Source organism: Aspergillus fijiensis, assembly GCF_003184825.1.
Source record: "Aspergillus fijiensis CBS 313.89 unplaced genomic scaffold BO72scaffold_108, whole genome shotgun sequence".
Lineage (NCBI taxonomy): Eukaryota > Fungi > Ascomycota > Eurotiomycetes > Eurotiales > Aspergillaceae > Aspergillus > Aspergillus fijiensis.
This window is the reverse complement of record NW_024469084.1, coordinates 1-15,954: the sequence shown is the minus strand read 5'-3', so window position 1 is coordinate 15,954 and position 15,954 is coordinate 1. Positions and strand designations below refer to the sequence as shown.

General features: G+C 51.5%; 5 protein-coding genes across 5 annotated transcripts; all 5 read left to right on the top strand.

Annotated features, from left to right (window-relative positions):
• The first annotated feature begins 3,238 nt into the window (after positions 1-3,238).
• Positions 3,239-5,049, top strand: BO72DRAFT_453853 (DUF614 domain protein). The gene is made up of 2 exons (XM_040946080.1): positions 3,239-4,406; positions 4,467-5,049. Exons 1-2 carry the CDS (start codon positions 3,617-3,619, stop codon positions 4,700-4,702), a joined length of 1,026 nt encoding a protein of 341 aa, XP_040795257.1. The 5' UTR covers positions 3,239-3,616; the 3' UTR covers positions 4,703-5,049.
• A 263-nt stretch (positions 5,050-5,312) lies between these two features.
• BO72DRAFT_442421 (PalH/RIM21 family protein) lies at positions 5,313-8,466 on the top strand. The gene is made up of 2 exons (XM_040943507.1): positions 5,313-5,771; positions 5,897-8,466. The coding sequence occupies exons 1-2, from the start codon at positions 5,663-5,665 to the stop codon at positions 8,110-8,112; spliced, it is 2,325 nt and encodes a 774-aa protein (XP_040795256.1). The 5' UTR covers positions 5,313-5,662; the 3' UTR covers positions 8,113-8,466.
• Positions 8,467-8,923: 457 nt separating this feature from the next.
• BO72DRAFT_20232 (MFS general substrate transporter) lies at positions 8,924-11,555 on the top strand. Its single transcript, XM_040939607.1, has 15 exons — positions 8,924-9,241; positions 9,307-9,400; positions 9,458-9,485; positions 9,536-9,582; positions 9,636-9,713; positions 9,764-9,829; positions 9,877-9,908; positions 9,967-10,136; positions 10,190-10,244; positions 10,296-10,349; positions 10,420-10,507; positions 10,560-10,699; positions 10,760-10,834; positions 10,889-11,008; positions 11,076-11,555. The coding sequence occupies exons 1-15, from the start codon at positions 9,046-9,048 to the stop codon at positions 11,255-11,257; spliced, it is 1,425 nt and encodes a 474-aa protein (XP_040795255.1). The 5' UTR covers positions 8,924-9,045; the 3' UTR covers positions 11,258-11,555.
• Positions 11,556-11,625: 70 nt separating this feature from the next.
• BO72DRAFT_490664 (DODA-type extradiol aromatic ring-opening family dioxygenase) lies at positions 11,626-12,667 on the top strand (the record flags this gene model as incomplete). The annotated part of the gene is made up of 3 exons (XM_040948145.1): positions 11,626-11,629; positions 11,708-11,838; positions 11,905-12,667. The coding sequence occupies 3 exons, from the start codon at positions 11,626-11,628 to the stop codon at positions 12,622-12,624; spliced, it is 855 nt and encodes a 284-aa protein (XP_040795254.1). The 3' UTR covers positions 12,625-12,667.
• Positions 12,668-13,008: 341 nt separating this feature from the next.
• Positions 13,009-15,654, top strand: BO72DRAFT_442411 (uncharacterized protein). The gene is made up of 2 exons (XM_040943506.1): positions 13,009-13,382; positions 13,460-15,654. The coding sequence occupies exons 1-2, from the start codon at positions 13,272-13,274 to the stop codon at positions 15,488-15,490; spliced, it is 2,142 nt and encodes a 713-aa protein (XP_040795253.1). The 5' UTR covers positions 13,009-13,271; the 3' UTR covers positions 15,491-15,654.
• The last annotated feature ends 300 nt before the right edge of the window (positions 15,655-15,954 follow it).

Sequence of the window (15,954 nt, the reverse complement as noted above, 5' to 3'; positions counted from 1 at the left end):
CTTTGCACCAGTCACAAACTAATACCTTACTGTTCAACTAACTAACTATTAGTCACTACAGTAGATAGCTAGGGAGGATTGAGCAGATGAGGAAATCAATAATCACCTGCCAGGATGCGCTTGGGTTCCCAATTCACTCTGTGTATCCCTGGATCCAGACGCCCCAAGGAGAAATAGGAAATGATTTAGCTAATAAGAATCCCCCAATCCAGCAGGTGATTGTGAAATGGCTGTAGGTACTGAAACCTTACGGAGAAGGCAAATTCCCTCCGCAGTACGGTCTCTCCCCCCTACTCCCTATTCTTAGTACCTCCCTACAGGCTATTAGTATGCAGCAGTCCTCCCTGGATAGAGCCTCTTGTTGTAGGAAGCTCAACAGCATGTCCTCGTCTGATCATTCCTGAGTGACTTACCAGACACTTTCATGCTGAGGTCCCGTGGACGCTCTCTGGCATATGATTGATGGTCGATAAGAACTTAAAGCCAGCTTTCATGAGTCTTGTCTTCTATTCAATCAGCCTACGGCAAGGGCTGTCGGGACACTCGGAATGCAGCTATGACGATATAAGTACTCGATCGGCCATTCTCTGAGCTGAGGGAATTGTTGTCAGCAATACATCCTATGAGTGAGTCAATCACTGGTGAAGAGTCGCTTCCCTGAATATGTGACCTGTCTTCTCGGGCATCATACTGCATCCTCGCAATGCTTGCGAATAGATATTCATATGTGCAACCGTCTTGTACAACCTCATTCTTTTGGAGGCTTTTTTTTTCGAATCACCTTGCATATGTACTGTACCGAGTTCTCGGATCCCGGTGGGGTTGCGATTTGGGGAATCCGCTAGATGCGATGCTAGACCGTCCGATAAGCGATAGATACCTTGTATAACCAAATCATAGAGAAGAAATGAATCAATTGATAGATAAGGAATTCTGCTCCATATCCATTGTTGTACAGAGTACATACTCCACATGCCTGCATGGGTTGTGATAGCCATTAGATAAGGTCGGAAGAAAGGAGAAATTGGCTAGTATGGGTGCATAAGCTGTCGCCAGGCAGTCGATAGTTACTATGAGTTCAGTACAGAGTACATCTCAGTAAGAGGAATTTGTACTGAGCACTGTGCAATGTACGGAGTACTCCGTAGTTTTGTGCAGTACTTCCCCACCCCCGCCGCATGACCCGTTCCGCATTCAAGGTTCCAAGTTGGATCCCAGACCCTCCCGTTTGATCTACCAATCAATAAAAAACGTGATCGTCCGGCTGGTCAACGGGGTCAATGACCTCTGCCGTATGAAGTACCTCAGGCATTGAGAATAATGCCGGACTTTGGTGCCTTATCCTGGATTCAACCAAAGACTAATCGAAGTTTGAAACTGCAATCTCGACCTTCTCTCCACTCCAGGCTCGAACCATTGTCATATTTTCATTCACTATTCCCAGCTTGCGAAATGTGAAATCTCTACATGCCGTCATATGCGCTTTTCCTCAGGATTCAGATGCTGACCCTGCACGACCTGGGCCAGAACGACTAGAAGTGTTGACGTCTCATCACTTTCTCAGCCATTCGATAGGTGCTATCGCACGCAATATGCATGCTGTGAGTGAGAGAGGTGGCAGTTGTGCTATGAGCTCGTATGCCATCTAGGACTAAAATGACCTTATCAGTCCTTGTGCGTGTCATTCTATGGGATACAGTAAATTGGCTGCATGCCGGGCGGACCTTGGAATCTCAATCCAATTGCTGGAGCTCTTATCTCTGGTCTGCATCGCTGCTGCTCGTCTCTGGAATCTCTGGGTGCGCTATCACTCGAGATGGATTCATCAACAAATTCCTCAACAAAGGGTGGCCACGGACGCCTTGCATGACTGGATTCACTCATCCTGCTGGTGCCATTAGGTTTGCCTTATCAGGAAGGGATTAATACACAGGGTAACTCGAACTGGGAGGTGGGCTTGATGTGCTTCGCCTGGTCGATCCAATTTTCGAGTTCTCAGTGAAAGCCCCTGAAGTTTCGTTCTTGGCGGTAGGACGGAGCACTTGCAGGACTTATGCTCTCCTACAATCGAAACTAATATCACCCCTCAGCTCATTAGTTATATTCTATGCGTATGAGGGTAGCTTCACAGCTCTATTCCACTGACCCGAGGCTGTTACCCGGCTTTTTCACTTTCGAAAGCTGCCCGATTATACGTCAAAACAGCTTGCCTTACACATATCGAGTCTCCAGTCAACTCATGTCCAGTCTCCATTGTGAGATATAATTTGCCCTGAACATCGAATATAGTCCTCAAAATATCAACACTCAGCTCTCTTTGGTCAGCTATAGTAAGAACAAGAACGAACCACGGCGCAATGTGTACTATGCAGTGGATATTTGCCAAAGCTATCGATCTTTCAGTATCAAGTTTATTGGCGATGTAAGAGAGGGTCGATTGAGTCCACTAGTTCCACACATCGTCGCTTCAGTTGACTTGGTATAATGGCGCGCGTACGGGTGTAGAGGATGATTAACGCCTGCGATTCTTCTATACTAAGACGATGTCAGGTGAGAACAAATAACTACCTTAGGTACGGCACATCCTCCTGTCATGTGATGGATGGCGCCTGCACTCAGCGGCTATTTCAGACGGGGAAACGGATATCTTTCCCCAGACCGCATCGCCTGAGCACCCGAACGAAGTACAGTAGTTACAACATCCATGGATATGAAACATCTGAGTTAATCGATCGTTCAAGTGACGCGCAGTCTGAACTCAACAGCCGTGTTCCGAAGGCGATGCTCTGGTACGGAGCCATAGACGTGCCACACCCACCGAGCGGTTCCCGATTCCAATCGACCAGCAACAGCGAGAACACAAATTTCTCGGCCTGTCAATCCTGTCTGCTTTAAGTCCAATCAACCAATTCCTTATGTCACTGGAGGGTATATTACCGCCACGCTAAGAGATGTGTCAGTGGCTAGTGGTGAGATTCTACATTTCTGCGGTGCAATTTCCTGATTTCCTCCAATGTCATTGGGACTTGAGCGCTTCGGCTCCCATCCCTAATGTGACGGCGCCGACCGTGATGTGATGAGACGTGCTTGAAGGCGCAACGGAAACTTCCGAATGATCACCAAACCAACCGAAGCAGTTTCTGGTGTGAAAGGTCCCAGAATGGTGCAGCCTAAGGACTGTTCGGCGCAACGATATTACCCTGATAATTGAAGCTCTGTCCATTTAGATCCTGGTCTCCCCGCTACGAGGTTGTCATCTCACGCGCTCTAAACTCCACCCCGGGAATTCGTTCTCCCAATGCAGGCTACACATAATGCAGTTGCCTCCCACATTGCTCTTGCGCCGTCTTTAATTCTGCTTGCATCTTGAGATCTTTTCTTTTCTGAAATAGATGCCTTCCGCGGATCACTTCCGGGGAGGGCCTGTCTCGCTTCGATACATGTAGTATCTCACGGAACAATTACATGCGAGCAAGGAATCCGAGCCCTCGCTACTTTCCCCTTGAGAGAATTCGTCTCATGCTCACCTAGAGCTGGAGACAGATCACAGGAATTGCATACCATCAGGGGGTCCAGAGAGACATCTTGGCGAACGAAAAACCAGACAAACGTCAAGATGAGCAGGCAACTCCATCTGGATACTTCCAGTCTAGACAATTTGAACGGTAGGAGTCAGAGATACTCCTTTCTTGCAACACCATCGGAGATGCATGCACCCGGAGGAGTAATCAGGCAGACAGCCTTGCCAACGAGCGCACCGAGCAACCTCCCAGCAGAGCCGAGGAGCGTGCCAGAACAGACACAACTACCCTTAAACGAGAAAACACAGCACTTGAGTGACGATGTGGGCCTCTATGCTTATCCAGGCGGGCCGAATATTCAGCATCATCCTGCGAATTATGCTCCATTTGCCGATGAAATACCTCAGCCAGCCAAGGTTGAAGCAGTGGTACCTGACTACTCGTATGCACATCCTCCGCAAAGTCCAGGGCCGCTCCCGGTCAAAGTCAACCCGGAAGCCTCAGGACAGGTACTGGAAAGTCATTCCACGGCAGTTTCGCCTGATACCAACCCATTAAATTCCACTTCACTGCCTAAATTTCCTCCTCCAGTTGCATCGAACCCATCCGCTACACCAGCAGCGCATGAAATCATGGCTTACCATCGGCCGGGACAAATCTTACACCCTAACCAAGCCATTAAAGGGGGCTCGTGGAAGACCAGTTTATGTGGCTGTACAAACATTGGCTCATGCTTCCTGGGCCTGTTTTGCCCTTGTATTTCCTATGGGAAAACGCAGCATCGACTGCAGACAATGTCCCGGGGAGACGACCCTACGAACATGCTCGGATATAATGTCTGCAATGGATCATGTACAGCAATGGCCCTATTTTGCGGCTGCCAATGTGAGTAAAATAATTCCCAGCTGCAACTCTTCCGTGCAACGAGCTGACCCAGCATCTTAGGGCTACTAGCTACAATCCAGCACCGGCGAGTGCGCAAAGCTTACAAGATCGAAGGCGATTTCATATCCGACTGCATTCGAGCAACCTGCTGTACGTGCTGTACCTTGATCCAAGACGAAGTTGAGATAATCAAACGAGAGGAGGAGCGCGAAAGGCTCGCCAGAGTCTCTGGAGCAGCTCTCGTATCACCATACTTAGCTCCAGTGCAAATGTCGTACGGGCCACCGCCCAGATGATGGTCTAGTCATACATATCGCGTAATACTCTCACGAAAGACAATGTATATATTCGAATCTGCCTCGTTCTGCAGTTCTATTATTTTCCCTTGCGATGCAAGGAAGAGAAGACAAGACATTAGATAAGTATTCGACTAACCAGTGTCAACTTGATCTGAGTATGACAATGTCCTCGCCTGGCAACCAAGCATGCATGCTGACCTACGTGTCCAATAATTCTGTCATAGCTTATGGTTGAGTCGGTATATTCTGGTCTCTGCTTCGTACTATACTCTGCATGTACATTATGACCTGTCGCATATCACAAATACAAGCCTCGATAGTTCCGTCTTGGGGCATGATATATATCGATCATCAAAGTAGATAACACCGTCCTGTTTCGCGAAGCATTCATTTTGTTGAGTGACGTAAGTTCAAGCGAACTTCGAAAGCTATGCTCACTCCCAAACCCCACGACACATTGCTTATACCGAGTAAAAGGGAGAATAGAACGAGGACGTCATGTCTTTCTTGGTGATGGGACCCCCCTTTAGGCGGTGAGCCCTGGGGTCGGCCCGGGGAATCTGGACCGCGGTGGCGGTTCTTCTGTCGGACTTCACCTTCGACCAAACCCAAGTCTGGTTCATAGATCTGTCTCAGTCGCTTATTTCTTATCAATCTCTGTCGCTATCCAAGCCCTCACACTGTGTGCGATATCTGCTGGGAGATCCACCATCAAGTCGAAGCATTCCTAAGTCCAAGGTCCTCTACAGACGAACACGATCGCTCCGTGCTCTGCTCGCATTCCCCGACCGTCGGCAATCGATAGAGCGCTTCCGACCTATCGCCATTATGGGTGTCTGAACCTGCTGTGCGACGACAAATTCTTACTGGCATTGATGACATTTCCTACATATGATTTTGTGGCGTGTGTGGCCTGCTTTGACCGCGACGTGAAACGTCCTGGTAGCCTGTTCGATTATGGAGAATGACGGGCACCTGGCCCCTCGCCAGATTTGGGTTCAGCCAACGACAACGACAACCAGGGCATACGAATCAGGCTGTACTCCATTTCTACTACCAAGCGATGGTATGTCAAGGCCAAATAATCTTCGGGGAAGGCAACTCTCGTCGACCCCGGATGGTGGCACATGCCTCCCCCGCTTTCTCCGTACTGTGACATTGAAACTGACGCGGGTTCGGCGCTGCAATCAGGCCATGTATATTTGAATCGATCCTATGCGATTACTTTGACCGAAAATGCGATTTACGAACCGGTCTGTACCAGTACAGCGACTGCCACGCAACATGCGGTCGCGGCGCTTGACACCACCGACCCCTTTTACTCTTCGGTAGCGCCCCAACTGTACGCCATGGGCTGCACGACTGTGGTCAGCTACTTGCTCGTCATCATTCTTCTCATCACGCCGCGCACGTTCTATGTTGGTGGTCCTGGTGGTGGCGCGAACTTATTGGGAAGGCGCGGCATGATCACCGGTTCATACAGCGGTAATTCTTCGGTGGTTGGCGTGGGTGGTCGCCCTTGGCTACAGAAAGTCGCAGCGCTGCTGGTAGCTGTATCGCTCACAATTGCTACTGTGGATTCATTCCGGGTCGCCGAACAACAATATTATTATGGGTACTCTGACGCTGAGGCGTTAGCTGACGAAGTCATTGATGGGATGGAGATCCGAGTTGTTCGAGTCATCTCGAGCACGTTTCTCTGGCTTGCTCAAGTTCAGACTCTAATTCGCCTCTTTCCCCGGCACAAAGAGAAGGTCATGATTAAATGGGCAGGATTCGCATTGATCGTGTTCGATACCACATTCAGCATCCTGGATAAATTCCTGGTGAAATCTCATACCACGCGTCCGCGATTATACGAAGACGCGATACCGGCGTTGAGTTACCTCTTCGAGCTTGCTCTGAACTTGCTCTACGCCGCCTGGGTCATTTTCTATTCTCTCTCGAAACACCGATTCGCTTTCTTTCATCCGAAAATGAGGAACATCTGCTTGGTGGCTCTTTTGTCTCTGTGCGCCGTCCTTATACCGGTCGTCTTTTTTGTTCTGGATATGGCGAAGCCAAAGGTTGCTGGGTGGGGTACTTATGTTCGATGGGTTGGATCAGCTGCAGCGAGTGTCGTTGTCTGGGAATGGGTGGAACGGATCGAAGCTCTGGAGAGAGATGAGCGGAAGGATGGCATCTTGGGACGGGAGATATTTGATGGAGACGAAATGCTCGAAGTAACTCCTTCCGAGGAGGTCGATTGGCCTCGTTACAACCCCAACAATAATGATCGCGGCGGTGGTGCTGGCATGTCCTCCGGCTGGGGAGGTATGATGGGCCTGGCTCATCGTCCTCTGCGAACCAGAGGTGGGCGCAATTGGCAGTCTAACTTGGAGAACCAGACAAATCTTGCATCCGCTGACGCTAGGCGCCGGAGGATTGTTTCGCGGCCAACCCCTCCACCTGCGGCCCTCACTCCCGTCAGTCGGGCCGATACTACAAGTGCCGCCAGTACCGTGTACAACGTGCATTACCACCCCGTATCCAGTCCGACGCCACCAGTTGCGATGCCACATATGGAGGAGGAAGAAGAGGGGATGGACGATGAAGTGGCTGCCAAGGAGATGGCAACAGCTATGGAGAGCCAACAAGCTGGTCCAATTCATGATAGATTGTCGGAACAGCAGACTAGAGAACAATCTCCCCAAATTGTTCAGTTGGACAAGGGGTGGCGAACTTTATTGAATCCATTCAAACGAAGGCGCGCATCTCTGCCAAAAGAGGTTGCTTCAGCACAAGCGGGAGAAGAAGCCCCTGGATCGCATCCTACTGGAGAGGATAATCCCCCTCCGGACCTTCCCTCGGACGACAGCGACGATGAGTACAATTCTCGACCCAATCGAGCTGGAGCTTTCTTCCCGATCCCGAAACGATTGCGACCCGGCTCTGGACGTCAAGGCTCAGGTTCTCCACTGCCAGTCACTGTCATTCCTGCGAGACGGCGAGGACAGCAAACCTGGTCGCCGCAGCATTTCAATGATAGTGGTATCTTAGAAACGACAAACTCCAGTCAGCGGGCCCCCTCGGGGCGTGCTGAAGGTCGTACGGATCTGCCTTTGAGAGTCATCCAGCCGCAAACTCGAAGCGCTGCGCCCTGGAGCGTAGACGATGGCAATATGTATCAGGAACTGCGCTATGATCCCGAGGCAGCGGCTCTAGTGGGCTTTGATGATTATCGCCCAGATCAAGCTTCAACTCCTGCTGCTTGTTTCACTTCGGAGCCGGCTCTGGACGACAACCCTGATGGGCGCCAACCAACGGGTGCAGACGAAAATCTAACAGAGCAATCACCCTCGCCACAGTCTCCTCATGCTCAATCGAATGGCACTCCACCCAATGGTGATACACGATCCCAGCAATAATTGGACATCGTGTCACACTAGGACTCATACCCCTCGTGCTTTTATTTTTATATTCTCGGGTTAATGCTTACATGGATGCTTCAATTAGCGGGGAGTATCGGATTTTAACACCTCTTTCTATCTATCACGGTCATATTTTTGCGTCCATCGAATTGCTCGAGCTATCTATAGTCTCAATGGCTTATTATTCGGCTGCTACACACTCACTGTTCTCATTTCGATTGTTCAAAATGGGCTTCGGTCGGAGTCATCTCAAAAAAGGAATTGCTGGTGTCCTAGGCCTTCTCACACCTTCTCACACCTCGCCGACATTGAACATTTCCTGGCGCAGTTTTTTTTTTTTTTTTTCTTTTTCAAAAAAAAAGATACCCCTTGGGATGCATGTACTACAGACTTCTATATACGTATATATTATTACCTTGAATTTTGTCTCTTTTGAATATCTTTGGATTCAATTTGAAACGAGCACCTTTCCAGCACTTGTTGAATGCGCATCGGCTTAAACTCGCACGTCTCAACCCTACTAATAATTCCTCTAATAGAGATTAATTGAATCAGTGACTCAATTTTCGCTTAGGATCGGAAGCAAGTACGTAAGGACAATTGCGGTCCAGCCCGCTCTGCGTCCCACTCACCCAGAGCCAACTTCCACCTCCATTGGCCTCAACAAGCATACTATACTATACTAATTGCTGTAGACGATTTGCCATGAGATGGGCAGTCGGCAAATTTGCAAGCACGCCATCCTGCACGTCAATGATGCTTGAAATGAAATGCCAAAGGATTGTGCCACCAGAGATAAAAATCTCAACCAGGGCTTGCGAGTCGCCCTACAAATAGCCATGATCGCCATCATATGCTCGCACACACGCACATTGCGCTCGCGGATCACTTGTCGAGAGTTTGACCATAACGAATTCTAGACCTTTCGCGATGGCATTTCACGGCAATGCCTCCCCCGAGCTGGGCAAACGGACATGGTATCACACTACGTTGTTCAATGCCTTTGTGATCGGCGGAGTGGGCTTCTTAGCCCCGGGGTTGTGGAATGCGATGAGCTCTTTGGGTGCAGGCGGCGCGGAATCGCCGTTCTTGATCAACGCTGCCAATGCATTGGTGTTTGCTCTGAGTGAGTCAGTTCGTGTCGAAGTGCATTCGAACCTGGGGCACTGACATATAGACGTCCGTCGGTAGTGGGTTTTCTGTGCATTTTCGGCGCCCCGATCGCCAACCGGATTGGCTTGAATTGGACCTTGCTTCTGGGAGCGGTCGGGTACCCGATATACTCGTATGTGCCGGGGAGCGGAGGTTCTTTTGGATGATTTGGTAGACTGACAGGATGCAGCGCGGCGTTGTATACGAACAACCGCTATGTGAGTTCTCCTTTGCGAGTTTCTGTGATTGTGTCTAATGACCGGATTAGGGCAATGTCTGGTTCGTGCTAGTCGGGTCGGTAGCATGTGGATTATCGTGAGTGCAAACCTTCCCAAGTGTATCATCGATCTCATACTTACGTGTATCAGAGCGGGACTTTTCTGGGCGTCTGAGGGTGCGGTTGCACTTGGTTATCCTGAGCCCGGCAAACGCGGCAAGTACATGAAGTAAGTATCCGCCACAACCGGCTGCTACGAGGATGACTGACCCAAGATAGTATCTGGCTGTGGTTTCGGACCGGTGGACCGTTGTTGGGTGGTGCTATCGTCCTGGGTCTCAATCAGTAGGGGTTCCCGACGAGTTAGACAGAACGTTGCTGACTCGAGACAGTTCTCCTGGGGGCAAAGGCAAGGTTCAGCCTGGTATGTTGCAGCAAATTGTGATTGTTGTATAGCGGCCGCCGACTGACACATTATCTAGAGGTATATCTGATTTTCGTTGCGCTGCAATGTCTGGCCGTTCCTGTCGCATACTTCCTTTCGCCGCCTGAAAAGGTCCAACGTAGCGATGGGAGTCCCGTCAGGATTATCGCACAGGGCTCATGGCGCGCTGAGATGCACGAGCTCTGGAAGCTTTGCCGTAAGAAGCAGGTAAGTGAATGTTTCATGCCAATAAAGTGCCCATGCTCATGTTATGCGTCTAGGTCCTCTTGTTGTTGCCCGTGTTTTGGGCTGCCTACTTCAACCAGTATATCGGCAGTAAGTCAAGTCGTCTACGCTTCTGCTTCACCTGCTGATATGAGTCTGCAGATTTCGAAACCTACTATTTCAACGTCCGAGCTCGAGCTCTGATGGGCTTCGTTAGTACGTTGCCCCACCTGGAACTTGATCTCTCATCCATCAGCAATCCCGATCACAAGCTAACGCTAATCAGGCAACTTTGCAAACCTGCTATCATCCGGGATCATCAGTCGATTCCTCGATTACAAGGGTCTTCCTGTCAAGAGCCGGATCACATACAGGTATGCCCGCGGCTGTCAATCGTCAAACCCGCCCCTAACCTCCGATAACTAGTTTCTACTACGTCATCGTCGTCCACATCGCAGCCTGGACTTATGGCTGGGTTGTTCAAGAACAATTCACCGCCAACCCTCCAGTCCTGGACTGGACCAGCAAGGACTTTGTGAAGGGGTTCTTCGTGATGATTCTCTGGCGTGCGTCCAGGCTCCCCTTGAAGTACGATCTAGTCCCACTAACATCGTCCTTTGATCCAGAATTCTCCCAGCAAGCTCTGCAGAACTTCATGTACTACCTTGTCGCTACAATGACCGACAATATCTCTGAGCTAGGTGTGTACTCCACGTGCTGACTGCATCATATTACCTATACTGATCCGACCATAGCGCGTTATTCGGGTATCCTTCGCGGGCAGGAGAGCTTTGCTCAGGCCGTGTCTTTTGGTCTCAACACCCGCGATTGGTATGGAGGCCGAGTTCCTCTCGCTGTGAACACGATTCTTCTGGGTATGGCTTCTCACGCTTGTTTGTAGCTACGTTTCGATGGACGGCTGACTAATGACGCGTGTCGTAGGGCTTGCGGTGGTCCCCACGTGGCTGGTCATCAAGGATCATACTCCGATTGAGCATAGTAAAGATGAAATCACCCAGTCAAGGAGTGATGATGAGGAGAAAGGGTCTGGATCGAGATCTCTCCATGCCGAGGGACAGGATGGCTATGTGGTGAGGGAGTCGACTGCAACGAAGATGGCTTAGATGACAATTGAAGTTGAAATCATGGACCAGTTTGAAAGCGTAAAATTGAGCGTGTTGAGATGTAATGAAATTGGAAGTCCCTTGAGAAACAAGACCGAGTCCGCAGCTGCCCCAGTTCTCCGCAATAAAGTACCCAAGGTATGGATCGGCTGCGGTGTGTGGTCCACGTGGGGAAGTGGTCGGTTTGTGGTCCACTCCCTCATCCGAGTCTCTCAAAGCTCCCGATTTTCACTATTTCCGGGGCAAACGCCCAAGTATAAGTCGTTTGACAGGCCAGCCATGTTGCGACTAGGATTGTTGGCCTCATTTCTTGATTGACTCCGCTCTCGACTAAGCGGGGCCTAGTCTGTCTTTGCTAAGAACAGAAGATGGGTATGTGGACCGCATACTTGTTCGATTCTATGGGCGGCTACCATTGCATGTTAGACAACACTTACTAAACAACTGTAGGTTTGACACCGGTCCATTTCTTTTCACATGGCTCTACCATGATGTTGGGCGAGGAGAGCACCTCGGCCGATTACTGGCGCAAGTGTGGTGATGAAGCACTTGCGCATGGGATCAAGGGCGTTGTGATCATGGTAAGGAACAAGCCATCACCAAAGAGACAGCAATTTCCCGCCAATTAACCACGACAACCCCCTCAGGGAGCCCACTGGGACTGCTTCAACGACCAGATCCAAGTCGCGACGAACCCGAACCCCGGCAAAAGCCCGGTGGCCTACGTCGACCCGGCGAAATACGTCGACTACCCGCTCAACCCGGACCTGGCGACCTCGCAGCGGTGCATCGAGCTCCTGGCGCGCGAGGGCTTCAACGTCAGCGGCAACGCGACCTTCGAATGGATCCACGACGTCTACCTGATCCTGATCCGGATGTTCCCCCGCGGCTGCCCGCCGACGACGGTGATCTCGCTGAACGCGCGCTACGACCCGCACTTCCACCTGAAGGTCGGCGCGGTGCTGCGCCCGCTCCGCCGCGAGAATTACTTGTTGATCGGCACGGGCGGCGCGGTGCACAACCTGTACCGCAACCGCTGGGCGCCCATGCTGCGCTTCCGCGACAACTTCGCCATGGAGACGCCGCCCGAAGCCTGGGCGCTGGAGTTCCGGCAGGCCGTCGAGGACGTCCTTATGAAGACCTCCGGCCCGCAGCTGCGCCGCGCCATGACCCGCCTCATGAAGCATCCGGAGTACCGCGATGCGCATGCCACCGACGACCACTTCATGGCCGCCATGTTCGTGGCCGGGGCGATGGGCGACTGGGAGGATGAGGGTAGTCCCGCGGTGCTGGGCGCCGAGACCTGGGAGTTGACCAATATGTGTAATTCGCAGTTTACCTTGGGGGCGTGGCCGATTAAGGTCTGAACTTTGGGCAGGTTGGAGGGTTGATGATTTTCCTCGGGGAGAGTTCGGAGTTGTCTTGGAGTTTTTTTTAGATTAAAGTCTTATTATAGGCACAAGGCTACTACTACTCAATAACGTTACAAGCATGTGCCTTTTTTGACCCTTGCTTGAGTTATGCGCATAATTAGAGTTCCGTGCATCGGAACTGACATGCCATGCCAGAAGCTGAATGTCGCTAGAGATATCGAGTCTAATTGCCGGGAGGGGCACAATTTAGTGATAAGATGATACTTTGTAGGGATGCGATCATATGCTAATAGCGATAAGCAATGTAAATGTATCTCTGAATTTCTAGGGTGTTGCAGAGTCCACGCAGGTAAGCTAAAGTGCAATGAGGATGAGGGGGTCTGGCTATCTGAGTCAGCCGAGCATAAAAGCTTCCCCGGGATTCCATAATTCCATTTCCCTTCGTCACTCACTCACTCAATTCCCATCTTATCCACTTTCTTTCTTTAATCGCTGCCGCTGCCGCTGCCGCCTCTTTCTTCCTGCTAACTTACCTTAATCCCCGTGCGTAGTCAAATGTCTGCCTGTGCCCTGAGCTTCTTCACCTGTCTTGTTTTCACTACAGTCCATGCCACGCCCATCCCCCTTACAGATGTCGCATCATGGCGACCGTGAATCAGAACATGTTTGAAGCCAGTGTCACCACGGATCGGCCCAAAGGTGCTCCGTTACTCGTTCTGCCGCTGAATTTGATCGCTCTCATTATTACCTCCGTGCGTCCTCCACGAGCCCTTGTTATTCTCCGGTAAACATTACTACGTAATATGCTAACCTTCGAGACATCTCACAGCTCGATGATCCTGGTGATCTCGCTCGTCTCTGTCGAACATGCCGCGTGCTTAATTACATGACTCTGCCCCAGCTCTACAAGAACATCACCTTGACCTCCTATGACAAAATCCGCTATCGGGATGACCAGCCAGAGGGTATGGGGAGCGCCAGCCCATTCTCCATGGGGCTCAACGCCGTCATCACGCGCCCGTACGCCAACCTGGTGCGATCGTTGACGCTCCGGGGAAATTGGCGCGAGTCGGAGCTGGAGGAGCATGCGCGGGTGGGCCGAGTGCCGGACTCCTCGATGATGCTGAATATCGCGGTGCGGGCGGCGGTGGACAAGATGCCGGACCTGGAGAGCTTCAGCTGGGAGCTCAACACCAAGATGATGGAGACGGTGTATCTGGGGCTGGCACAATTACCCAAACTCACTTCCTTGACTTTACGGTTTCCGTCGAGCCGCCATCCGCGGCCGACCATCATCATCCCGGCCATCCCCCAACTCCGGTCCCTGAAGATCACCGACATCGATCCACTCTGCTATCCGGACGACATCTCCACGCTGCTGTTCCGGTGCAGGAAGCTGCGGGATCTGAAATTGCACTGGTCGCCGCGCATGCGTATCGAGCAGGAGCCCAGCGTCATGCTCCACGACTACTTCCGCAAGTGTATCGCGGCGAAACGACCCTTGTCCATCCGGAAGATTGGGCTGCAGAATCTGTACGCGCTGCATACCGAGGAGTTTCAGCTTGCCTTCGCCCAGCAACCCATGGAGGAGGTGACGATTCTCAACGACATAGGCTCGGATGTCTCGATGAACACGTTTGTGGACAGCACCTGGCCGACAGTCCCCCAGACTGAGATCCATATCAAATGTATCCGACAAGATGCGTTGTCGCGACGACATGCCGACTTCATAGGTCATTTCACCGGTCTGGAGAAGATGTATTTCGTCAACGCCAGCTCCAATCCGGGCCACGACATCAATTCCCCGCGACAGCCCGTCGCTGCCACGGCACTCACCCCACCACAGTCCGACACCAACGGCTCGGTGACGTACTCGTCTGCCGCAAACACCCCGGTCAACTCCCCTAGCCTGCAAGCAACTATCCGTGACTGCTACCTGAATAACATCATCTCGAACCATGCCTCCACTCTCCGTCACCTTCTGCTCCCTGCGCGCTGGCCACTGTCGGCCAACACGATAGCGCGCCTTGTGCACGCCAGTCCGCAACTCGAACAATTAGGTTTCGCCGCAGACTTCTCGACCATGGACACCTTGGGTCTACTATTACCGTTCCTCCGCCAATTGACCGCACTTCGCATCCTTGTTCCCACCGGCCCAGCATCGGATCAAGCCCGTTCCACCCAGTCTTCGTCTAAGCTGCTGACCGGCCAGACCTCCAAACTCTTCTCCCGCACCGCCAACCCCCTCGCCTCAGCACGCACTCTGCAGGAACTCGTCGAAGCCGACGATGAGATTCTCATCGAGAAATTCAGCGCTGCCCTCGCCGATCAACAGATTTTCCACCGTCTGAAAGTCCTCGGCTTCGGCCGGAAAGCCTTCCTCTTAGGTAAACACTACACCATTCCCACGGAACCGTCGAATGGCCACGCCGTCGAGCCTCAAACCCCGAGTACCACCCGCGCCCCAAGCACTGAGGCCGGTAAGAGTCCTTCGCAGCAGCAGCAGCAGCAATCCAATCATGCTACGGTACCGGAGAAAGACCTCCTCAACGGCAACCATCATCACAACACGTACAACGCCTCGATCATCCCCGCCTTCAACACCAACTACACCACCAGCAGCAACCGGCAATCTCCACCCTCCGTCCTAGGTAAACGCAGCCGTCCGGATGACGAAGAGACCCCACCCGCCCGCACCGTGGAGACAATTCAGTCCCCAATCGAAGACGAGGACGGCCTTTGTCTCCCCAAAGTCATACGGGATCCCCGCGGTCGCGAATGGCGCCGCCAAGTCCGTCGGGTCGGGTGGGAAGTCCTGCAGCATTGGGAGATCTGGGCGTTGGACAAACAGGAGTTATGAGGTCGTTACGGTTTTTTTTGAGTCAGTGTTTGGATTTTACAAAAAAGGAACATATACCCTGGAGTTTTTTTTTTGTGTTTTGTTTATTCCTTATATGGGTTTGAGATGTATATTGTGGTGGTCGTTTGTGGATATGGATATGCATGTGCGATTGGACAGGATACTGAGATATACGGTGTGATCTTGCTCGAATGCATTCTTCGAAGGGCATTGAGCATGGACACGATAATAGATGACAAGACAGAACATTCCCCTCTCATTTCTGCTGATTCCACGTGTCGATCTTCTCGTAGGAACTGAAAAGGTACTTTGATGTGGCACTGAAGCAAGACAGCGTAGACTAAGGTAATAGCCTCCTCCAGAATGATGGGAGAAAAAGACTCGGCGTCGTACCTCGATGGCGAACAAAGCGCAAAAAGAACTAATCACTTCATAGCTTAACTTACCATCCACGACGCCGGGGG